At 54.2% G+C, this 25,121-nt stretch overlaps 1 protein-coding gene across 7 annotated transcripts in view; it reads left to right on the forward strand.

Moving 5' to 3' along the window:
- Nucleotides 1–25,121, forward strand: part of odad4 (outer dynein arm docking complex subunit 4) — a 137,846-nt gene that overhangs the window by 24,734 nt on the left and 87,991 nt on the right. For 5 of the 7 annotated variants that reach the window (XM_072248809.1, XM_072248810.1, XM_072248811.1 and 2 more), the window contains exons 4-7: nucleotides 465–526; nucleotides 6,416–6,584; nucleotides 8,592–8,810; nucleotides 14,900–15,107. In XM_072248809.1, coding sequence (XP_072104910.1) covers nucleotides 465–526; nucleotides 6,416–6,584; nucleotides 8,592–8,810; nucleotides 14,900–15,107 — 658 coding nt within the window. The remainder of the gene's footprint in view (nucleotides 1–464; nucleotides 527–6,415; nucleotides 6,585–8,591; nucleotides 8,811–14,899; nucleotides 15,108–25,121) is intronic. The other 2 variants (XM_072248815.1, XM_072248816.1) reach the window with 2 other exon arrangements.

Consider the following 25,121-nt stretch of genomic DNA (forward strand, 5'->3'; position numbering starts at 1 on the left):
CGCCTCCGGGGGGCCTCTGACGACTCTCACCGCTGAAAAAAAGGGTGGCACTGCGGCTTGAGGCCCGGTCCTTGCTACGGCTGAGGCTGCACGGCTTCCCCGCCACCCTCCGGTCAGCCCGTGATAGGGAGTTGCAGCCTTCCGTGTCGACGATGTCCAGCAGGGTGCTGCAATGATAGTGGCTACCGCTCGCTGTCACACTGCACGCCATCTTCGCGCCCCAACGCCTCTCTGTCGGACGGGCGGAATGACCCGCCAGGCGTGGCGGGAGAGGCAGACGCACTGGGAACGTTTTCAGAGACTCTTCGGTAGGACGGATGACGCAAAAAATGGAGGGTGATGTCAGAAGGAAGGGTTAGATTGATCTTAAGAGAATGTTAAAGGGTTAGCACAGCATCGCAGGCCGAAGGGCCTACAGTGCTGCTCAATGTTCTAAAGAGGAATATTTAATTTTGTTCACATAGGTCCCTCCTTAGTGAGGCTGGATACGAAAGGTGACCTGTCCTTTTTCTACAGAAAGGAGGAGGTGAGTCACTTCATTGAAGCTTTGGGGGGGATCGAACGCTTTACTGAGTTGTGGGACATAGGAAACAGGAGCAGGGGTCGGCCATCCGGCCCGCCGAGCCTGCTCCGCCAATCAATGAGATCATGGCTGACTTGGCCGTCTCCAGCCAACTGCCTTTCTCCCCCGTAACCCTTAAGTCCCCGACTACGTGGGAGATGAAACAAACTCCGAATTCAGACGCGGAAAATATTGTCCCCGGCCTCGGCGACCTCGTCACGCACCTTCCACTGAACGCCTGGAGGCCGGCGTTCCGATTGGGAACGCTGCCCTGTAGAAAGAAGATGAGGAATTTCTTCGGCCAGAGGCTGGTGAATCTGTGGAATTCGTCACCGCAGACGGCCATGGAGGCCAAGTCATTGGGTGTATTTAAAGCGGGGGTTCTGGATTAGTCGGGGCGTCAAAGGTTACGGGGAGAAGGCCGGAGTAGTTATATCAAATAGGTGGTGTAAAATTAGAAATTAAACAAAAAATGTAGTGAGGTAGTGTTCATGGGTTGAATGTCCATTCCGAAATCGGATGGCAGAGGGGAAGAAGCTGTTCCTGAATCGTTGAGTGTGTGTCTTCAGGCTCCTGTACCTCCTCCCTGATGGCAGAGGGGAAGAAGCTGTTCCTGAATCATTGAGTGTGTGTTTTCAGGCTCCTGTACCTCCTCCCTGATGGCGGAGGGGAAGAAGCTGTTCCTGAATCGTTGAGTGTGTGTCTTCAGGCTCCTGTACCTCCTCCCTGATGGCAGAGGGGAAGAAGCTGTTCCTGAATCATTGAGTGTGTGCCTTCAGGCTCCTGTACCTCCTCCCTGATGGCAGAGGGGAAGAAGCTGTTCCTGAATCGCTGAGTGTGTGTCTTCAGGCTCCTGTACCTCCTCCCTGATGACAGAGGGGAAGAAGCTGTTCCTGAATCATTGAGTGTGTGTTTTCAGGCTCCTGTACCTCCTCCCTGATGGCAGAGGGGAAGAAGCTGTTCCTGAATCGTTGAGTGTGTGTTTTCAGGCTCCTGTACCTCCTCCCTGATGGCAGAGGGGAAGAAGCTGTTCCTGAATCGTTGAGTGTGTGTCTTCAGGCTCCTGTACCTCCTCCCTGATGGCAGAGGGGAAGAAGCTGTTCCTGAATCGTTGAGTGTGTGCCTTCAGGCTCCTGTACCTCCTCCCTGATGGCAGAGGGGAAGAAGCTGTTCCTGAATCGTTGAGTGTGTGTCTTCAGGCTCCTGTACCTCCTCCCTGATGGCAGGGGGGAAGGAGCTGTTCCTGAATCGTTGAGTGTGTGTCTTCAGGCTCCTGTACCTCCTCCCTGATGGCAGAGGGAAAGGAGCTGTTCCTGAATCGTTGAGTGTGTGTCTTCAGGCTCCTGTACCTCCTCCCTGATGGTAACAATGAGAAGAGGGCACGTCCTGGGTGACGGGCGTCCTTAATGATGGACGCTGCCTTTCTGAGACACCGCTCCTGGAAGACGTCCAGGACGCCGGGGAGGCCGATGCCCGTGACGGAACTGGCCGAGTTTACAACCTTCTGCAGCTTTTTTCCGATCCTGCGCAGTATTCACCACAACACCCCCCCTCCCCCCAGGTCGGTGACGCAGCCAGTTGAGGTTGGAGGGAAGGGCGAAGGAAGAGGTAAGAGTGGGGAGAAAGGGAATGGTGAGGAACATGGGAGGAAATTGGAGATTGCTGATATGGAGAGCAGGAGGAGGAGAGGAAGATTGGATATAGAACAGTGCAGGCCCTTCGGCCCACAATGCTGTGCTGACCCTTTAACCTACTCCAAGACCAATCTCACCCTTCCCTCCCACGTAACCCTCCGTTTTTCGATCACCCACGTCCCTATCTAAGAGTGATCTGCCTTTTCCTCCATCCTTGGCAGGGACAATTTCCTCCCCCCCCAACACACACACTTATTTCCAATCACCCTAAAATTATGCCCCGCTTGTATTAGCCATTTCTGCCCTGGGAAAAAGTTTCCGGCTGCCCCCATTTGCTTTCCTCCGCCATCTTCTTGTCAGCCCCCTTCTTAGGATATGGAGCATCACAGCACAGTACAGGCCCTTCGGCCGAGGCTGTTGTGCCAACCTTTTGACCCACTCTAAGACCGATCTGACCCTTCCCCCCCCTCACCCTCGCTCGCTGCCCATTACCCCGCTGGCTCTCCCGGCGGTGGCGAAGGTCCTCCGAATGTGGCGGTGTTCGGGGCTTCCTTCATCGTGTCGGTAGCCTCCTCTCGGTTCTCACCGCTGTGCCGGCTGGAGACTCAGGAATACCATCACACTCAGATGTAGGATTCCTCACTGCTGTTTCCGTAACAATTGTGTTTGACCATCAGGGTTGTTAGCCCTGAGCTGAACCCCCCACCCCCCCGAACCCGGAGGGCCAGCGGACCGCTCTCAGTCTGACCTCTACCCTTTGACCCTGTTTGGCACTGGGTGACCCGGCTGAGAGCCATAGCACAAGGCCCACAATAGCTCTCCGGGTCACTGAGGCACGCGAGCCTTCAAACCCTACGAGGAGGCTGTGCTCCCCTTGGATTCTCGCCCCCACCCCGACCCCTCCACCCTGCCCTCCATACTTCCTTCTCATCTCGTTGGAGATATTCTTGTGCCGACCCTGGAGCCGACTCTAAAGTCCACCGGACCCTTTCCCCCCTCTATTCTTCCATCATCGGTGGAGAGGGCATCTGAGAAGTGGGAGAAGATGGGGAAGGAGACAGAGGTGAGGGGTGAGGGGTGAAGGGGGAGGCTGAGTAGTTTCAGAATATAAACCGTTGTAACCCTCAGTTTCGGCCGGCGGTGTCTCTGGCCCCGCCGAACGTGTGGGCTCTGACGTGCAAAACCTCTTGTTTGTGTGGCAGCTGTGTGATCTGCTCCCCTGTTACGATCAGCACCACGAAACAACAGACAATACACCATATGCAACTAAACCATTTAGCTTTATAGTTCTTAATTTGACTACGGGGTTAGTAAAGTAAAACAAAAAGAAAAGGGTCCATTTTAATGAAACGGTCTAACGTGCAGAAGTTGGAGCTCACGGTTTCCCTTCCGTTGGTCCTCCATCGATTTCCGCGGGTTTTGTCGACTCCTGGACCCACTCCAAGTCCACTCCATCCTCCCGTCTACGACCTCCCATTCTAGCATCTTCTGTCTCCATTTTCCGCCGTACAAAAGACCCAGATCACCTCGGTCTCGGGCACACAACAAGAAAAGAGTGCTCCCTTCATTGGACATGCTCCCGTTATCTCCAGCCAAAACCCAAACACTGCTGCGACAGAAAAACCATCACGCCAGCTGTGAAACCTTTCCCAGGGCGTTACACTGTTCGAAAAGCTTTCACTGGCATGTCAACCACACTCAGAACTCATGCTGTCGAGAATGAGGAGAGGTTAAGTGAGCGAGGGCCTTTCCTTCTGGGGCGAAAAAGGACGAGAAGTGACTTGATAGAGGCAAGGTGATCACAAACATAGTTCTTGTGCAGAGGTTTCCCAACGCAGGATCCACTGACCCCTTGCTTAATGTTATTGGTCTGTGGTATACTTAAAAAAAAAGTTAGCAACCCCTGATTCTACCACTGGCCAGAGATATTTCCCCAGGGCAGGAACGACTGATACTGTGAACTATTGTGTTCAGTTCTGGTTGCCTCATTTGAGGAAGGGTGTGAAAGCTTTAGAGAGGGTGCAGAGGAGATTCACCAGGATGCTGCCTGGATTAAAGAGGGTGCAGAGGAGATTCACCAGGATGCTGTCTGGATTAGAAAGTGTGCAGAGGAGAGTCACCAGGATGCTGCCTGGATTAGAGGGGGTGCAGAGGGAGATTCACCAGGATGCTGCCTGGATTAGAGAGGGTGCAGAGGAGATTCACCAGGATGCTGCCTGGATTAGAGAGGGTGCAGAGGAGATTCATCAGGATGCTGCCTGGATTAGAGAGAGTGCAGAGGAGATTTACCAGGATGCTGCCTGGATTAAAGAGGGTGCAGAGGAGATTCACCAGGATGCTGTCTGGATTAGAAAGTGTGCAGAGGAGAGTCACCAGGATGCTGCCTGGATTAGAGGGGGTGCAGAGGGAGATTCACCAGGATGCTGCCTGGATTAGAGAGGGTGCAGAGGAGATTCACCAGGATGCTGCCTGGATTAGAGAGGGTGCAGAGGAGATTCATCAGGATGCTGCCTGGATTAGAGAGAGTGCAGAGGAGATTTACCAGAAAACTGGGGGGGGGGGGTGGGTTGTATGTGGGAGGGAAGGATTAGATTGACCCTAGAGTCCGTTAAAAATGTTGGCACAACTCTATCTCCGAGGAGGCACGCGGATGTGAGAAAAGATAGGTAGGGTGATGAGGGAGGGAAGGGTTAGACTGAACTTAGAGTAAGTGAAGAGGTCAGCACAACATTGTGGGCCTGTGCTGTAATGTTCGATGTATTTTTAAAATCTACTCATTTACGGGATGTGAGCATTTGTTGCCCATCCCGAGTTGCCCTTGAGAAGGTTCAAAGTAGGAGAAGATGGGGAAGGAGGTGGGCAATGGGGAGAAGATGGTGAATAGTTTCCTATCTAAGTCATTTCTTAACTAAGTCACAAGCGCCAAGGTACAGTGAAAATAAACTTTCATTAGAATGCCAGTGGTAAAGATAAGTACGTCAGGCGGGATCGTTAAGGCAAATGGCACATTTGTCTGTACGTTTCGATGTGATAAGGAGCCCTCGTCGGTCAGAGTCGACCATGGATGCTGCATCTGAGATCCACAAGCCAGGGCAGTACGATACGGACAGTGAGCTGCTGCCCGTGTGGCAGGCTCCCCCTCTCCACACAGCTGATGAACCCAAAGGAACGGCACAGACCGATACAGTTTGGCACCAGGAGTTGCCAGTCAGCGTTGAACTCGACGTAGGGACTCCAGCTCCGGACTTTTCCCTCGGGGTTCACTCCCAAAGCCGTCCCCGTGAGTGGGTACAGCCGCAAGACAGTGGGAGGTTTGAGATCAGAGTTTTCCTTCTCCTAGATGAGCTGACGAGCCCCATCTGCCCAGAGCGACTGGTTTTAAGGCGCCAGTGACCCACCTTTGCCCCTTCTCCTGTCAGCAGAAACGGTTCCGCCGGGTTTAGTAGCTAAACCACACGTGAAGGCCGGGAGCCGGACTTGGCTGTCAGAGGCTGTTTGAGACGCACTGGGAGGATTTAATAGGTCGTGGGAGCTTGTCCCCATTACCAATCCCGGTTAAAACAACCACAAGGAACCGGAACATTTAATAAGTAAACTTGACTCTTGAATTTTGAATCGAGTTAGTGCTAAAGGCAGACAAAAGTATGGATAGGGAGAGGATGTTTCCTATAGAGGGGGAGTCTAGGACCAGAGGGCACTGATAGAGTGGATGTGGAGAGGATTTTCCCTATAGTGGGGGAGTCTATGACCAGAGGACACAGATAGAGTGGATGTGGAGAGGATTTTCCCTATAGTGGGGGAGTCTATGACCAGAAGACACAGATAGAGTGGATGTGGAGAGGATGTTTCCGATAGTGGGGGAGTCGAGGACCAGAGGGCACAGATAGAGTGGATGTGGAGAGGATGTTTCCCATAGTGGGGGAGTCTAGGACCAGAGGACACAGATAGAGTAGATGTGGAGAGGATGTTTCCTATAGTGGGGGAGTCTAGGACCAGAGGACACAGATAGAGTGGATGTGGAGAGGATGTTTCCTGTAGTGGGGGAGTCTAGGACCAGAGGGCACAGAGTGGACTTGATGGGCTGAATGGCCTGATGATACTCCTGAGGCAGAACGCAGGATGGAGTGTGACCGAGACGGAGACAGTGCGGGTAGACGCTGCGTGGTGCTGGGGGTTTTGCTGTCTGTGGGACACAGCTCTCCTTCCGTCTCTCCACAAGAAAGTGGTCCCGAAAACAAAATCGCAGCTGCGGCGACAGAAGCTGAACCTGAAGCAGCCGCAGGCCAATCTGGACCAGGTGGAGCCCAAGACCAACCGGACGGTCAGAGTGCTGCTGGGCGAGCTGTACCGTGACAAGGAGTACCTGGAGAAGCTGCTACTGGACAAAGGTAATGGCTCCTCACCTCCCCCGCTCACCTGTCCGACAGCTTCTTCCCTCATCTCTCCGACAGAGCCTCCCCTCACCTCTCTGACCCCTCCTCCCCTCACCTGTCCAACACACCCTCCCCTCACCTGTCTGACAGAACCTCCCTCACCTCTCTGACACACCTTCCCCTCATCTGACTGACACCCCTCCCCTCACCTGTCCGACACACCCTCCCCTCATCTGTCCGACCCCTCCTCCCCCCACCTGTCCAACACACCTTATCCCCACCTGTCCAACACTCCCTCACCTCACCTGTCCAACACACCCTCCCCTCATCTGACCGACACCCTCCCCTCACCTGTCTGACGAAACCTCCCTCACCTCTCTGACACACCCTCCCCTCATCTGATTGACACCCCTCCCCTCACCTGTCCGACACACCCTCCCCTCATCTGTCCAACCCCTCCTCCCCTCACCTGTCCAACACACCCTCCCCTCATCTGACCGACACCCTCCCCTCTCCTGTCTGACACACCCCTCCCCTCACCTGTCCGACACACCCCTCCCCTCACCTGTCCAACACCCTTCCTCCCCTCACCTGTCTGACACCCCCTCCCTCACCTGTCCGACACCTCCTCCACTCACCTATTCGACACCCGCTCCCTCACCTGTCCGACAGAACCTCCCCTCACTTGTCCGACACCCTCTCTCCTCACCCGTCCGACACTCCCTCCCTCACCTGTCCGACACTCCGTCCCCTCACCTGTCCGACACACCCTACCCCCACATGTCTGACACACCCTCCCCTTACCTGTCCGACGCCTCCTCCCCTCACCTGTCCGACACCCCTCCTTCACCTGTTCGACACCCCTCCCTCACCTGTCCAACACCCCCTCCCTCACCTGTCCGACAGCCTCTCCCTTCACCAGTCCGACACCCGCTCCCTCACCTGTCTGACACTCCCTCCCTCACCTGTCTGACACCTCCTCCCCTCACCTGTCCAACACTCCCTCCCCTCACCTGTCCGACACCCCCTCCATCACCTGTCCAATACCCTCCTCTCTCACCTGTCCGACACCCTCCCCTCACCTGTCTGACACCCCTGTCTCACCTGTCCGACACATGCTCCACTCACCTGTTCGATACCTCCTCCCCTCACCTGACACCCCTCCCTCATCTGTCCGACACCCCCTCCGTCACCTGTCCTATCACAGCTATTCCCAGCATGGATTCCATGGACCACTCTTTTAACGCCAAAGCTTCATTCGGTTGGGAAGCCCCCACTCAGTCCATGCGTTAAGTTGAGTTGGGGGGGGGGATTTCAAAAGAGTTGTGAGGGGCAAGTGTTTTTTTACACAGGGAGCGGTGGGTGGCGGGAATGCGCTGCCTGGGGTGGTGGTCGGGTCAGATACCTTAGAGATGTTTAAAAGACGTTTCGATAGGCACGTGACTGTGAGGGCAGTGGAAGGATATGGACATTGTGTAGGCAGAAGCGATTAGTGTAGTTGGCCATTTGATCACTAATTTAATTGGTCCAGCACAACACTGTGGGCCGAAGGGCCTGTTCCTATGCTGTACTGTTCGATGGTGGGTAGCAGGGTGGAGATACGTCTCCACCAAAGGAGGCGTGAGGTGCTCCTTCCCTCTGCTGGCCTGCAGGTCACCCTTGGGCAAGGTGTAGCATCTGCTTAGCCCCCCGATCAGGGTCAGGTGAAACCATGGGAGCAGCCGGTGCAGATCACAAGTCCTGGTGATGTGACCACTGACGCCAGGCAGACAATCTCTGAAGAGCATTGATAATGTCTTGTGGTCACCCCGTCTTGTAAAGTCACCGCCCGGAAGAACGCGATGGCAAACCACTTCTGCAGATAAAATTTGCCAGGAACAATCATGGTCACCGTGGCCGCCCAGGTCATAATGACACGGCGCATAATGATGATGTCATACTACACAGCGTATAGTGATGATGTTCTGTGCTCTTATAAACCTCAGAAATCTCCCTTGTTTCCCTTCTCGGTGACGAACCCAGAGCTGATGAAGACGAACACGGAGTCCGGCGGGACGATCCAGGACCTGATCGCCGGCGGGATCTCGTTCCTGGACGCTCAGACTGAGTTCTGGCGGGAGCAGAAGCCCATCTTCGCCCGGGAGCGCGAGCGGCGGCTGAAGGAGCAGGAGTGGAAGAGCCACCGGCTGCCGACCCAGGAGACCGCCGTCGTCCTCAAGAGGGTCGTGGAGATCGACGCCTGTACGTGAGGTGGTGGGGGTGGGGCCGCTCGGGGCCGAACACGGGCCATCCCCCGCACTAAAGCCAGGCTTCAGGCTGTGATATAGTTGAGCAGCTTCCTCCAGAACAAAGATAGTACATACTCGAGGGGCCAAATGGCCTGATTCTTCTCGAATGCCTTTTAGCCCCTTCAGGGCGTAACATCCCAGGGCGTAGGCGCAGAATCAGGCTCTTTGCTCCGCCGTTCCATCATGGCTCACTTAATTTTCCTGTAGCCTTCGTCGACCTCACTCGTCAGGTCTGGTGGCTGGTTCGGGACCCAGGTTCGATGGAGGGGGGCGGTGCTGTGCGCGCGGAAACTCGCGCTGAGGTGCGCCACTGGCACCAGTGACCAGCGCAGCCCGGATCCAACGACGGGCGCCCACCGCGCTCCGCAGAACAACGCGGGCGGCAGTAAAAGAAACCTCCTCCCCCTCGCCCCGCGCCCGGCTCAATACCTCTCGCCCAGTTGCCCGCGCACCCGCAAACGCACCTCTGACCCCAGGACAAGGCCGCCTTCGGGCCTCCAGCCTCCAGCAGACTCGCGGCCTTGCGGACGTCCAGCCAGACCAACGCTCCCTCTGTCCTGTCCCTGACCGGGAGCACCAGACTGAGAAACAGTGACGCTCCCTAAGCAGTGAGGCTGATCAACACCCCCACCCACTGACCCAGTGGGTGATCGGGGTTGTGGAGGGGTGGGTCAGTGGGTGATTGTGGGTGTGGAGGGGTGGGTCAGTGGGTGATTGGGGGTGTGGAGGGGTGGGTCAGTGGGTGATTGGGGTTGTGGAGGGGTGGGTCAGTGGGTGATTGGGGGTGTGGGGGGGGTCAGTGGGTGATTGGTGGTGTGGAGGGGTGGGTCAGTGGGTGATTGGGGGTGTGGAGGGGTGGGTCAGTGGGTAATTGGGGGTGTGGAGGGGTAGGTCAGTGGGTGATTGGGGGTGTGGAGTGGTGGGTCAGTAGGTGATTGGGGGTGTGGAGGGGTGGGTCAGTGGATGATTGGGGTGTGGAGGGGTGGGTCAGTGGGTGATTGGGGGTGTGGAGGGGTGGGTCAGTGGGTGATTGGGAGTGTGGGGGGGGTCAGTGGGTGATTGGTGGTGTGGAGGGGTGGGTCAGTGGGTGATTGTGGGTGTGGACGGGTGGCTCAGTGGGTGATTGGGGGTGTGGAGGGGTGGGTCAGTGGGTGATTGGGGGTGTGGAGGGGTGGGTCAGTGGGTGTTTGCGGGTGTGGAGGGGTGGGTCAGTGGGTGATTGGTGGTGTGGAGGGGTGGGTCAGTGGGTGATTGGGGGTGTGGAGGGGTGGGTCAGTGGGTAATTGGGGGTGTGGAGGGGTAGGTCAGTGGGTGATTGGGGGTGTGGAGGGGTGGGTCAGTAGGTGATTGGGGGTGTGGAGGGGTGGGTCAGTGGATGATTGGGGTGTGGAGGGGTGGGTCAGTGGGTGATTGGGGGTGTGGAGGGGTGGGTCTGTGGGTGATTGGGGGTGTGGAGGGGTGGGTCAGTGGGTGATTGGGGGTGTGGGGGGGGTCAGTGGGTGATTGGTGGTGTGGAGGGGTGGGTCAGTGGGTGATTGTGGGTGTGGACGGGTGGGTCAGTGGGTGATTGGGGTTGTGGAGGGGTGGGTCAGTGGGTGATCGGGGGTGTGGAGGGGTGGGTCAGTGGGTGATTGGGTGTGTGGAGGGGTGGGTCAGAGGGTGATTGGGGGTGTGGAGGGGTGGGTCAGTGGGTGATTGGGGTTGTGGAGGGGTGGGTCAGTGGGTGATCGGGGGTGTGGAGGGGTGGGTCGGTGGGTGATTGAGGGTATGGAGGGGTGGGTCAGTGGGTGATGGGTGTGGAGGGGTGGGTCAGTGGGTGATTGGGGATGTGGAGAGGTGGGTCAGTGGGTGATCGGGGGTGTGGAGGGGTGGGTCGGTGGGTGATTGGGGGTGTGGAGGGGTGGGTCGGTGGGTGATTGGGGGTGTGGAGGGGTGGGTCGGTGGGTGATTGGGGGTGTGGAGGGGTGGGTCGGTGGGTGATTGGGGGTGTGGAGGGGTGGGTCGGTGGGTGATTGGGGGTATGGAGGGGTGGGTCAGTGGGTGATGGGTGTGGAGGGGTGGGTCAGTGGGTGATTGGGGGTGTGGAGGGGTGGGTCAGTGGGTGATTGGGGGTGTGGAGGGGTGGGTCAGTGGGTGATTGGGGGTGTGGAGGGGTGGGTCGGTGGGTGATTGAGGGTATGGAGGGGTGCGTCAGTGGGTGACTGAGGGTGTGGAGGGGGGGTCGGTGGGTGATTGGGGGTGTGGAGGGGTGGGTCAGTGGGTGATTGGGACTGTGGAGGTGTGGGTCGGTGGGTGATTGGGGGTGTGGAGGGGTGGGTCGGTGGGTGATTGGGGGTGTGGAGGGGTGGGTCGGTGGGTGATTGGGGGTGTGGAGGGGTGGGTCAGTGGGTGATTGGGACTGTGGAGGGGTGGGTCAGTGGGTGATTGGGGGTGTGGAGGGGTGGGTCAGTGGGTGATTGCGACTGTGGAAGTGTGGGTCAGTGGGTGATTGGGGGTGTGGAGGGGTGGGTCAGTGGGTGATTGGGGGTGTGGAGGGGTGGGTCAGTGGGTGATTGGGGGTGTGGAGGGGTGAGTCGGTGGGTGATTGGGGGTGTGGAGGGGTGGGTCGGTGGGTGATTGAGGGTGTGGAGGGGTGGGTCAGTGGGTGATTGGGGGTGTGGAGGGGTGGGTCAGTGGGTGGAGGTGTTGATCAGCCTCACTGCTTGGGCGAGAGTCACTGTTTTTGAGTCTGGTGGTCCTGGCGTGGATGCTGCGTAGCCTCCTCCCCGATGGGAGTGGGACAGACAGTCGGTGAGCATCCTTCATGATGTTACTGGCCCTTTACCGGCACCTTTCTGCGTCTATGTCCGTGACAGTAATGCGTTGGGCAGTTCTGACTCCCCGTTGTGGAGAATTCCTGCCCTCCGCAGTCCAGTGTCCGAACCGGGCGGTGATGCAGCTCGTCAGGGCGCCCCCTATTGGCTATTTGTGGAATGACGGACGCGCGGGTTCCCCTCTGCTCTGCCCCATCACAGTATCAGCAGAGTTAGCAGCGTATTAACCCCCCTCTCTACACCGTTCTATCAGCCTTCCCCAAACGCACAGAAAAGGGAAGGCACTGCGCGGGGGCAGGCAAGAGGGCAGACGGAGAACTGGAGAAGAGAGAAAGGGGAAGGGAGATAATTTACCTGAAGTTGGGAGAAATCGACGTTCACGCCATCAGGGTTGGAGGCTGCCCAGACGGAACGTGAGGCGTTGCTCCTCACCCTGGGGGTGGCCCCACCGTGGCAGGATAGGGGAACGGCGATAGAAATTGAGATTGCAAACATGAGGAAACCTGCAGATGCTGGAATTTCAAGCAACACACGTAAAAGTTGCTGGTGAACACAGCGGGCCAGGCAGCATCTCTAGGAAGAGGTACAGTCGACGTTTCGGGCTGAGACCCTTTGTCAGGACTAACTGAAGGAAGAGCTAGTAAGAGATTTGAAAGGGGGACGGGGAGGGGGAGATCTAAAATGATAGGAGAAGACAGGAGGGGGAGGGATGGAGCCAAGAGCTGGACAGGTGATTGGCAAAAGGGATATGGGAGGATCACGAGACAGGAGGCCCGGGGAGAAGGAAAAGGTGGAGGGGGCGGAAACCCAGAGGATGGGCAAGGGGTCAGAGGGACAGAGGGAGAAAAAGGAGAGAGAGAAAGAATGTGTGTATATAAATAAATAACGGATGGGGTATGAGGGGAGGTGGGGCATTAGCGGAAGTTAGAGAAGTCAATGTTCATGCCATCAGGTTGGAGGCTACCCAGACGGAATATAAGGTGTTGTTCCTCCAACCTGAGTGTGGCTTCATCTTTACAGTAGAGGAGGCCGTGGATAGACATGTCAGAAATGGAATGGGACATGGAATTAAAATATGTGGCCACTGGGAGATGACATATTCCGTCTGGGTAGCCTCCAACCTGATGGCATCAGCATTGACTTCTCAAACTTCCGCTAATGCCCACCTCCCCCTCGTACCCCATCTGTTATTTATTTATATACACACATTCTTTCTCTCTCTCTCTCCTTTTTCTCCCTCTGTCCCTCTGACTATACCCCTTGCCCATCCTCTGGGTTTTTCCCCCCCACTCCCTTTTCCTTCTCCCTGGACCTCCTGTACCATGATCCTCTCATATCCCCTTTCCAGCTCTTGGCTCCATCCCTCCCCCTCCTGTCTTCTCCTATCATTTTGGATCTCCCCCTCCCCCTCCAACTTTCAAATCTCTTACTAGCTTTTCCTTCAGTTAGTCCTGACGAAGGGTCTCAGCCCGAAACGTCGACTGTACCTCTTCCTAGAGATGCTGCCTGGCCTGCTGCGTTCACCAGCAACTTTTTTATGTGTGTCGATAGAAATTAAGATGGCCGGCTCTTTGCGGACAGAGCGGAGGCACATGATGAGGCGGTCCCACCAATGTAGTTAGTTTCCTCCGCACCGTCCCCCCGGTACTGGGACATTTGCTGCCGGTTATGGGTTTATCAGTGTCGCCTGTGTGCAGATTCCATGAAAAGCACAGGCAGTTCTCCGAGGTGGTGGAAGGGGAAAAACAAAATGAACAGTTACAGTTATGGCAAAAGTGCAGTGCGCAGAGACAGTAAGGCGCACAGGCTGCGAGATGGAGGGGCCATCTTTTGCGGACAAGAGGACCATTGGAAGGTCTGGTAACAGCAGGGCAGAAGGTATCCTTGAATCAGGCGTAAGAGCTTTTGATGGGAGGAGGGAAACACCTGCTTGTTAATGCAAATATCTAATCAGACAATCAAGGATGTGGATGCTATAGAGAGAGCGCAGAGGAGGTTTACAAGGACATTGCCTGGATCGGAGGGTGAGCCTTGTGACAACAGGTTGAGTGAACTCGGCCTTTTCTCCTTGTAGTGATGGAGGATGAGAGGTGACCTGATAGAGGTGTATGAGATGATGAGAGGCATTGATCGTGTGGATAGTCAGAGGCTTTTCCCCAGGGCTGAAATGGCTGGCACGAGAGGGCACAGTTTTAAGGTGCTGGGGAGTAGGTACAGAGGAGATGTCAGGGGTAAGTTTTTCACACAAAGGGTGGTGAGTGCGTGGAATGGGTTGCCAGTGGCAGTGGTGGGGGCGGATACGATAGGGTCTTTTAAGAGACTCTTAGATAGGTACAGGGGGCTTAGAAAAATAGAGGACTATTCAGCAGGGAAATTCTAGGCAGTTTCTAGAGTAAGTTACACGATTGGCACAACATTGTGGGCCGAAGGGCCTGTAATGTGCTGTAGATGTCTATGTTCTATGATCAATGACATTGGCAGCAGCTCAATGCGTTAGAGCATGCAGACACGGTCAAGAAGTTCAGCTGTTGTTCAGACCAAACAGCAGAACGGGGAAGAAATGTGATCTTAAGTGACTTTGACCGTGGAATGGTTGTTGGTGCCAGATGGGGTGGTTTGAGTATCTCAGAAACTGCTGATCTCCTGGGATTTTCACACACAGCAGTCTCTGGAGTTTACAGAGAATGGTACAAAAAATGAAAAAAAAGCATTCGGTGAGCAGCAGTTCTGCAGGACAAAAATGCCCTGTTAACGAGAGAGATCAGAGGAGAATGGCCAGACTGGTTCAAGCTGATAGGAAGGCGATAGTAACTCAAATAACCACACGTTACAACAGTGGTGTCGAACCTTAAAAGGGAGGGAGAGAGACGGGGAGAGAGTGAGGGAAGGAGAGGGAGGGAGGGGGAGAGAGATAGAGGTGGGGGGAAGAGAAAGAAGAGAGGGATAGAGAGGGGAGGGAGGGAGAGAAAGGGGAAGGAAAGAGAGAGGGAGGGAAAGGGGAGAAAGAGGGAGGGAAAGGGGAGAGAGGAGAGGAGGGAAAGAGTGAAGGGGAGAGGGAGAAAGGGAGGGGAGGGAGGGGGAGGAAGGGAGGGAGGAAGAGGAAAAGAAAAAGAACTGAAAATTGGTGGTTGAAGTTAATATTTGCTGTCCACCCCAACTCCATCCGGAATATGCCCCAGCAAAGGGGTTAATGTGAGACTGGACTCACCTTTGCTCTCTGCCTGCACAGTGTTTGCTGACGGCCGGGCCAGCGAGTGCATGCGGATGGCCACCGAGCTTCTGGACACGCTGAGAGGGTGGACGACGAGGGAGGTCCCCAGCAAGGTGGAGTTCCTCACCCACCTGTACAACACCATCGGAAACGCCCAGGTTGAGCTGGGAGACGTGGAGGGCGCCATGAAAAGCTACCAGAAGGACCTGCGCATCTCGAGGAAGTAGTGAGTGAGACACCGGCTGGTCTGCCTCGAGGCAGCCGCGCGCCGGAACGGAGGGGCGGGTTATTCGAGAGCATCCCCTCCCTCCCCCCCAACCCCCGCCCACCTCCCTTGTCCAGGCCAACGATGCCGTCACAGCTCGGGGCGTCGGAGTCTGGGGTTCAATTCTGGACCTCTGCAGTAAGCAAATCTGTATGAGCCTACCCGTGAGAGCATGCAGGTTTCCTCTGGGTGCTCTGGTTTCCTCCCACAGTCCAAAGGCGTACGGGTCGGCAGGTCAATTGGTCATTGTGAATTGTCCCGTGGTTTAGGCTGGGGTGAAGTCCGTGGGCTGTTGGGCTGGGCCAGGAGAATTTAGAATCAGGTTTATTATTGGCGGCATGTGTCAATAGACAATAGACAATAGGTGCAGGAGTAGGCCATTCGGCCTTTGAGCCAGCACCGCCATTCACTGTGATCATGGCTGATCATCCACAATCAGTACCCTTTTTCCTGCCTTCTCCCCATATCCCTTCACTCCGCTATCGTTAAGAGCTCTATCCATCTCTTTCTTGAAAGAATCCAGAGACTTGGCCTCCACTGCCTTCTGAGGCAGAGCATTCCACAGATCCACAACCCTCTGTGTGGAAAAGTTTTTCCTCAACTCCGTTCTAAATAGTCCACCCCTTATTCTTAAACTGTGGCCTCTGGTTCTGGACTCCCCCAACATCGGGAACATGCTCCCTGCCTCCAACGTGTCCAATCCCTTAATAATCTTATATGTTTCAATCGGATCCCCTCTCATCCTTCTAAATTCCAGTGTATACAACCCCAGTCGCTCCAATCTTTCGACATATGACAGTCCCGCCATCCCGGGAATTAACCTTGTGAACCTACGCTGCACTTCCTCAATAGCAAGAATGCCTTCCTCAAATTTGGAGACCAAAACTGCACACAGTCCTCCAGGTGTGGTCTCACCAGGCCCCTGTACAGCTGCAGAAGGGCCTCTTTGCTCCTATACTCAACTCCCCTTGTTATGAAGGCCAGCAATGTATTAGCTTTCTTCACTGCCTGCCATGTCATGAAATTTGTTAACTTAGCAGCAGCAGTTCAATGCAATACACAATAATATAGAAGAAGAAAAAATAAATAAGTAAATCAATCACAGGATAAATATATTCAATAGATTTAAAATTGTGCAAAAACAGAAATAATATATTTTTTAACAGTGAGGTGGTGTTCATGGGTTCAATGTCCATTCAGAAATCTGATGGCGGAGGGGAAGGAGCTGTTCCTGAATCGTCGAGTGTGTGTCTTCAGGCTCCTGTACCTCCTCCCTGATGGCAGAGGGGAAGAAGCTGTTCCTGAATCGTTGAATGTGTGTCTTCAGACTCCCTGTACCTCCTCCCTGATGGCAGAGGGGAAGAAGCTGTTCCTGAATCATTGAGTGTGTGTCTTCAGGCTCCCTGGACCTCCTCCCTGATGGTAGCAATGAGAAGAGGGCACGTCCTGGGTGGTGGGGGTCCTTAATGTTGGACGCCACCTTTCTGAGGCATCGCTCCCTGACGATGCATTGGATACTATGGAGATTGGTGCCAAGATGGAGCTGACTTAAGTCTACAACTTCCTGTAGCTTCTTTTGATCCTGTGCTGTAGCGCCCTCTCCCAACCCCACATACCAGACAGTGATGCAGCCAGTCAGAATGCTCTGTAGAAGTTTTAGGTGACAAGCCAAATCTCCCGAAACTCCCAGTGAAAAATAACCGCTGTTTTGCCTTCTCTGTAACTGCATCAACTGGTTGGGACCAGGTTAGGTCCTCAGACAATTCGACACCCAGGAAACATGAAATTTCACTCTCTCTCTCTCTGTTTCTGGTCCCCCTATGAGGATTGGTTCATGTCCCCTCATGTTACCCTTCTTGAAGTCCTCAGTCAGCCCTTTTGACTTACTGACGTTGAGTCGTCAACAAGCACAGTGTCCTCTTCCACCCTGCATATCCAACCAGAATAAAAAGAAAAGGAAAGACCTTCATCCTCGGCGTCCAAAGTCAGTTGGTGGGCGGAAAGCTCAAGGAGTTGATGATTCTTGGCCTGACCGTAGAATCTGACGCAAGGTGTCCAATGTGATGTAGTTGGGTTAAAACTCACTCGCCACACCTCACGGTGCACGAGACTGAGAGGGAATGACCATAGGATCTGTGTACTTCAACCATCCATTGATTTGGATGGGATTTGGGGGAAAGCAAAGAACGACAGAGAATATCTCCTTGGTGGGGGAGTCTAGGACCAGAGGACACAGATAGAATGGATGTGGAGAGGATGTTTCCTATAGTGGGGGAGTCTAGGACCAGAGGACACAGATAGAGTGGATGTGGAGAGGATGTTTCCTATAGTGGGGGGAGTCTAGGACCAGAGGACACAGATAGAGTGGATGTGGAGAGGATGTTTCCTATAGTGGGGGACCAGAGGACACAGATAGAGTGGATGTGGAGAGGGTGTTTCCTATAGTGGGGGAGTCTAGGACCAGAGGACACAGATAGAGTGGATGTGGAGAGGATTGTTTCCTATAGTGGGGGAGTCTAGGACCAGAGGACACAGATAGAGTGGATGTGGAAAGGGTGTTTCCTATAGTGGGGGAGTCTAGGACCAGAGGGCACAGATAGAGTGGATGTGGAGAGGATGTTTTCTATAGTGAGGGAGTCTCAGACCAGAGGACACAGATAGAGTGGATGTGGAGAGGATGTTTCCTATAGTGGGGGAGTCTAGGACCAGAGGGCACAGATAGAGTGGATGTGGAGAGGATGTTTCCTATAGTGGAGGAGTCTAGGACCAGAGGGCACGGATAGAGTGGATGTGGAGAGGATGTTTCCTATAGTGTGGGGAGTCTAGGACCAGAGGGCACAGATAGAGTGGATGTGGAGAGGATGTTTCCTATAGTGGGGGAGTCTAGGACCAGAGGCACAGATAGAGTGGATGTGGAGAGGATGTTTTCTATAGTGAGGGAGTCTCAGACCAGAGGACACAGATAGAGTGGATGTGGAGAGGATGTTTCCTATAGTGGGGGAGTCCTAGGACCAGAGGGCACAGATAGAGTGGATGTGGAGAGGATGTTTCCTATAGTGGAGGAGTCTAGGACCAGAGGGCACGGATAGAGTGGATGTGGAGAGGATGTTTTCCTATAGTGGGGGAGTCTAGGACCAGAGGACACAGATAGAGTGGATGTGGAGAGGATGATTTCCTATAGTGGGGGAGTCTAGGACCAGAGGACACAGATAGAGTGGATGTGGAGAGGAATGTTTCCTATAGTGGGGGAGTCTAGGACCAGAGTGACACAGATAGAGTGGATGTGGAGAGGATGTTTCTTATAGTGGGGGAGTCTAGGACCAGAGGACACAGATAGAGTGGATGTGGAGAGGATGTTTCCTATAGTGGGGGAGTCTAGGACCAGAGGACACAGATAGAGTGGATGTGGAGAGGATGTTTCCTATAGTGGAGGAGTCTAGGACCAGAGGGCACGGATAGAGTGGATGTGGAGAGGATGTTTCCTATAGTGGGGGAGTCTAGGACCAGAGGGCACAGATAGAGTGGATGTGGAGAGGGATGTTTTCTATAGTGAGGGAGTCTCAGACCAGAGGGCACAGATAGAGTGGATGTGGAGAGGATGTCTCCTATAGTGGGGGAGTCTCAGACCAGAGGACACAGATAGAGTGGATGTGGAGAGGATGTTTCCTATAGTGGGGGAGTCTAGGACCAGAGGGCACAGATAGAGTGGATGTGGAGAGGATGTTTCCTATAGTGAAGGAGTCTAGGACCAGAGGGCACGGATAGAGTGGATGTGGAGAGGATGTTTTCCTATAGTGGGGGAGTCTAGGACCAGAGGACACAGATAGAGTGGATGTGGAGAGGATGTTTCCTATAGTGGCGGAGTCTAGGACCAGAGGACACAGATAGAGTGGATGTGGAGAGGATGTTTCCTATAGTGGGGGAGTCTAGGACCAGAGGACACAGATAGAGTGGATGTGGAGAGGATGTTTCCCATAGTGGGGGAGTCTAGGACCAGAGGACACAGATAGAGTGGATGTGGAGAGGATGTTTCCTATAGTGGGGGAGTCTAGGACCAGAGGACACAGATAGAGTGGATGTGGAGAGGATGTTTCTTATAGTGGGGGAGTCTAGGACCAGAGGACACAGATAGAGTGGATGTGGAGAGGATGTTTCCTATAGTGGGGGAGTCTAGGACCAGAGGACACAGATAGAGTGGATGTGGAGAGGATGTTTCCTATAGTGGAGGAGTCTAGGACCAGAGGGCACGGATAGAGTGGATGTGGAGAGGATGTTTCCTATAGTGGGGGAGTCTAGGACCAGAGGGCACAGATAGAGTGGATGTGGAGAGGATGTTTTCTATAGTGAGGGGAGTCTCAGACCAGAGGGCACAGATAGAGTGGATGTGGAGAGGATGTCTCCTATAGTGGGGGAGTCTCAGACCAGAGGACACAGATAGAGTGGATGTGGAGAGGATGTTTCCTATAGTGGGGGAGTCTAGGACCAGAGGACACAGATAGAGTGGATGTGGAGAGGATGTTTCTTATAGTGGGGGAGTCTAGGACCAGAGGACACAGATAGAGTGGATGTGGAGAGGATGTTTCCTATAGTGGGGGAGTCTAGGACCAGAGGACACAGATAGAGTGGATGTGGAGAGGATGTTTCCTATAGTGGAGGAGTCTAGGACCAGAGGGCACGGATAGAGTGGATGTGGAGAGGATGTTTCCTATAGTGGGGGAGTCTAGGACCAGAGGGCACAGATAGAGTGGATGTGGAGAGGATGTTTTCTATAGTGAGGGAGTCTCAGACCAGAGGGCACAGATAGAGTGGATGTGGAGAGGATGTCTCTATAGTGGGGGAGTCTCAGACCAGAGGACACAGATAGAGTGGATGTGGAGAGGATGTTTCCTATAGTGGGGGGAGTCTAGGACCAGAGGGCACAGATAGAGTGGATGTGGAGAGGATGTTTCCTATAGTGAAGGAGTCTAGGACCAGAGGGCACGGATAGAGTGGATGTGGAGAGGATGTTTCCTATAGTGGGGGAGTCTAGGACCAGAGGACACAGATAGAGTGGATGTGGAGAGGATGTTTCCTATAGTGGCGGAGTCCTAGGACCCAGAGGACACAGATAGAGTGGATGTGGAGAGGATGTTTCCTATAGTGGGGGAGTCTAGGACCAGAGGACACAGATAGAGTGGATGTGGAGAGGATGTTTCCCATAGTGGGGGAGTCTAGGGACCAGAGGACACAGATAGAGTGGATGTGGAGAGGATGTTTCCTATAGTGGGGGAGTCTAGGACCAGAGGACACAGATAGAGTGGATGTGGAGAGGATGTTTCTTATAGTGGGGGAGTCTAGGACCAGAGGACACAGATAGAGTGGATGTGGAGAGGATGTTTCCTATAGTGGGGGAGTCTAGGACCAGAGGACACAGATAGAGTGGATGTGGAGAGGATGTTTCCTATAGTGGAGGAGTCTAGGACCAGAGGGGCACGGATAGAGTGGATGTGGAGAGGATGTTTCCTATAGTGGGGGAGTCTAGGACCAGAGGGCACAGATAGAGTGGATGTGGAGAGGATGTTTTCTATAGTGAGGAGTCTCAGACAGAGGGCACAGATAGAGTGGATGTGGAGAGGATGTCTCCTATAGTGGGGGAGTCTCAGACCAGAGGACACAGATAGAGTGGATGTGGAGAGGATGTTTCCTATAGTGGGGGAGTCTAGGACCAGAGGGCACAGATAGAGTGGATGTGGAGAGGATGTTTCCTATAGTGAAGGAGTCTAGGACCAGAGGGCACGGATAGAGTGGATGTGGAGAGGATGTTTCCTATAGTGGGGGAGTCTAGGACCAGAGGACACAGATAGAGTGGATGTGGAGAGGATGTTTCCTATAGTGGCGGAGTCTAGGACCAGAGGACACAGATAGAGTGGATGTGGAGAGGATGTTTCCTATAGTGGGGGAGTCTAGGACCAGAGGACACAGATAGAGTGGATGTGGAGAGGATGTTTCCATAGTGGGGGAGTCTAGGACCAGAGGACACAGATAGAGTGGATGTGGAGAGGATGTTTCCTATAGTGGGGGAGTCTAGGACCAGAGGACACAGATAGAGTGGATGTGGAGAGGATGTTTCCTATAGTGGGGGAGTCTAGGACCAGAGGACACAGATAGAGTGGATGTGGAGAGGATGTTTCTTATAGTGGGGGAGTCTAGGACCAGAGGACACAGATAGAGTGGATGTGGAGAGGATGTTTCCTATAGTGGAGGAGTCTAGGACCAGAGGGCACGGATAGAGTGGATGTGGAGAGGATGTTTCCTATAGTGGGGGAGTCTAGGACCAGAGGGCACAGATAGAGTGGATGTGGAGAGGATGTTTACTATAGTGAGGGAGTCTCAGACCAGAGGGCACAGATAAAGTGGATGTGGAGAGGATGTCTCCTATAGTGGGGGAGTCTCAGACCAGAGGACACAGATAGAGTGGATGTGGAGAGGATGTTTCCTATAGTGGGGGAGTCTAGGACCAGAGGGCACAGATAGAGTGGATGTGGAGAGGATGTTTCCTATAGTGAAGGAGTCTAGGACCAGAGGGCACGGATAGAGTGGATGTGGAGAGGATGTTTCCTATAGTGGGGGAGTCTAGGACCCAGAGGACACAGATAGAGTGGATGTGGAGAGGATGTTTCCTATAGTGGCGGAGTCTAGGACCAGAGGACACAGATAGAGTGGATGTGGAGAGGATGTTTCCTATAGTGGGGGAGTCTAGGACCAGAGGACACAGATAGAGTGGATGTGGAGAGGATGTTTCCTATAGTGGGGGAGTCTGGGACCAGAGGATACAGATAGAGTGGATGTGGAGAGGATGTTTCCTATAGTGGGGGAGTCTAGGACCAGAGGACACAGATAGAGTGGATGTGGAGAGGATGTTTCCCATAGTGGGGGAGTCTAGGACCAGAGGACACAGATAGAGTGGATGTGGAGAGGATGTTTCCTATAGTGGGGGAGTCTAGGACCAGAGGACACAGATAGAGTGGATGTGGAGAGGATGTTTCCTATAGTGGGGGAGTCTAGGACCAGAGTAGCAGATTAGAGGGACGTCCCTCTAGAACAAAGATGAAAAGGAGTGCCCTTTCAGCTGTTGTGTGGTGAATCTGTGGAATTCATTGCCACAGACAGCAGTGGAGGCCAGGTCATTGGGTATATTTAAGGCAAGGTTCTTGATTAGTCAGAGTGTGAAAGGTTACGGGGAGAAGGCAGGAGAATGGGGTTGAGAGGGATAATAAATCAGCCATGATGGAATGGCAGAGCAGGCTCGATGGGCTGAATGGCCTATTTCTGTTCCTATGTCTCACGGTCTTATGGTCCCTATCCGGGGACGGTCAAAGGGGGATCAAACCGATCTGGAAATGCCCCAGGGGAACGTTACATCTTTGCAATCTGTGCCGTGGAGGTTTCACAGTCCCTTCCCTGCTCCAACCTTCTCTTGCTGAGACGCCTCTCGCCTCGCTGTCCCAAGTATGTCACCCTGACCCCAGAACTGACAGCATAGAACAGCAGAGCAGACTGAGTGGGCCGAATGGCCTCATTCTGTTCCTGTGTCCACCAGCGATCTTCGATAGGAGATCCCCGTTCTGAGCAGCTCACACACACATGCACACACACACAAAATGCTGGAGGAACTCAGCAGGTCGGGCAGCATCTGTGGAGAGGAATAAACAGTCTGCGTTTCGGGCATCGCCAGGACAGGGAAAAGAAAGGGTCCCGGTCAGAAACTTCGACTGCAGGGTTTATTCCGCTCCCTCGATGCTGCCCGACCTGCTGAGCACGTCCAGCACTTTCTGCACGTTGTGGTTAGGGATCCCATCCCTGAAGCTCTTCATCAGCCTTGCTCTGTCCTGCTGTGATTACCTCCTGGAGCCCCGCAGCCCCCTGAGATCTCAGGGCTTCCTTCCTGCCAACGCGGTCACCCTCCCGTCGAAGCCAACTCAACGACCCGGGCACTGGATACCCATGATTGAGGGGTAATAACTGTTCCTGAACCTGCTGGTGTGGGTCCTGAGGCTCCTGTACCTCCTTCCTGATGATTGAGGGGTAATAACTGTTCCTGAACATAGTGGTGTGGGTCCTGAGGCTCCTGTACCTCCTTCCTGATGGTTGAGGGGGTAATAACTGTTCCTGAACCTGGTGGTGTGGGTCCTGAGGCTCCTGTACCTCCTTCCTGATGGTTGCGGGGTAATAACTGTTCCTGAGCCTGGTGGTGTGGGTCCTGAGGCTCCTGTACCTCCTTCCTGATGGTTGAGCAGTAATAACTGTTCCTGAACCTGGTGGTGTGAGTTCTGAGGCTCCTGTACCTCTTTCCTGATCGTTGAGAAGTAATAACTGTTCCTGAAGCTGGTGGTGTGAGACCTGAGGCTCCTGTACCTCCTTCCTGATGCTTGAGGGGTAATAACTGTTCCTGAACCTGGTGGTGTGCGACCTGAGGCTCCTGTACCTCCTTCCTGATGGTTGAGGGGTAATAACTGTTCCTGAACCTGGTGGTGTGGGTCCTGAGGCTCCTGTACCTCCTTCCTGATGGTTGAGGGGTAATAACTGTTCCTGAACCTGGTGGTGTGGGACCTGAGGCTCCTGTACCTCCTTCCTGATGGTTGGGGGGTAATAACTGTTCCTGAACCTGGTGGTGTGGGTCCTGAGGCTCCTGTACCTCCTTCCTGATGGTTGGGGGGTAATAACTGTTCCTGAACCTGGTAGTGTGGGTCATGAGGCTCCAGTACCTCCTTCCTGATGGTTGAGGGGTGATAACTGTTCCTGAACCTGGTGGTGTGGGTCCTCAGGCTCCTGGACCTCCTTCTTGATGGTTGAAGGGTAATAACTGTTCCTGAACCTGGTGGTGTGGGGTCCTGAGGCTCCTGTACCTCCTTCCTGATGCTTGAGGGGTAATAACTGTTCCTGAACCTGGTGTTGTGGGTCCTGAGGCTCCTGTACCTCCTTCCTGATGGTTGAGGGGTAATAACTGTTCCTGAACCTGGTGGTGTGGGACCTGAGGCTCCTGTACCTCCTTCCTGAACCTGGTGTTGTGGGTCCTGAGGCTCCTGTACCTCCTTCCTGATGGTTGAGGGGTAATAACTGTTCCTGAACCTGGTGGTGTGGGACCTGAGGCTCCTGTACCTCCTTCCTGATGGTTGGGGGGTAATAACTGTTCCTGAACCTGGTGGTGTGGGTCCTGAGGCTCCTGTACCTCCTTCCTGATGGTTGGGGGGTAATAACTGTTCCTGAACCTGGTAGTGTGGGTCATGAGGCTCCAGTACCTCCTTCCTGATGGTTGAGGGGTGATAACTGTTCCTGAACCTGGTGGTGTGGGTCCTCAGGCTCCTGGACCTCCTTCTTGATGGTTGAAGGGTAATAACTGTTCCTGAACCTGGTGGTGTGGGTCCTGAGGCTCCTGTACCTCCTTCCTGATGCTTGAGGGGTAATAACTGTTCCTGAACCTGGTGTTGTGGGTCCTGAGGCTCCTGTACCTCCTTCCTGATGGTTGAGGGGTAATAACTGTTCCTGAACCTGGTGGTGTCGGTCCTGAGGCTCTTGTACCTCCTTCCTGATGGTTGAGGGGTAATAACTGTTCCTGAACCTGGTGGTGTGGGTCCTGAGGCTCCTGTACCTCCTTCCTGATGGTTGAGGGGTAATAACTGTTCCTGAACCTGGTGGTGTCGGTCCTGAGGCTCTTGTACCTCCTTCCTGATGGTTGAGGGGTAATAACTGTTCCTGAACCTGGTGGTGTGGGTCCTGAGGCTCCTGTACCTCCTTCCTGATGGTTGAGGGGTAATAACTGTTCCTGAACCTGGTGGTGTCTGTCCTGAGGCTCCTGTACCTCCTTCCTGATGGTTGAGGGGTAATAACTGTTCCTGAACCTGGTGGTGTCGGTCCTGAGGCTGCTGTACCTCCTTCCTGATGGTTGAGGGGTAATAACTGTTCCTGAACCTGGTGGTGTGGGTCCTGAGGCTCCTG

This window comes from Mobula birostris, chromosome X (genome assembly GCF_030028105.1).
Source record: "Mobula birostris isolate sMobBir1 chromosome X, sMobBir1.hap1, whole genome shotgun sequence".
NCBI classification, from domain to species: Eukaryota; Metazoa; Chordata; class Chondrichthyes; order Myliobatiformes; family Myliobatidae; genus Mobula; species Mobula birostris.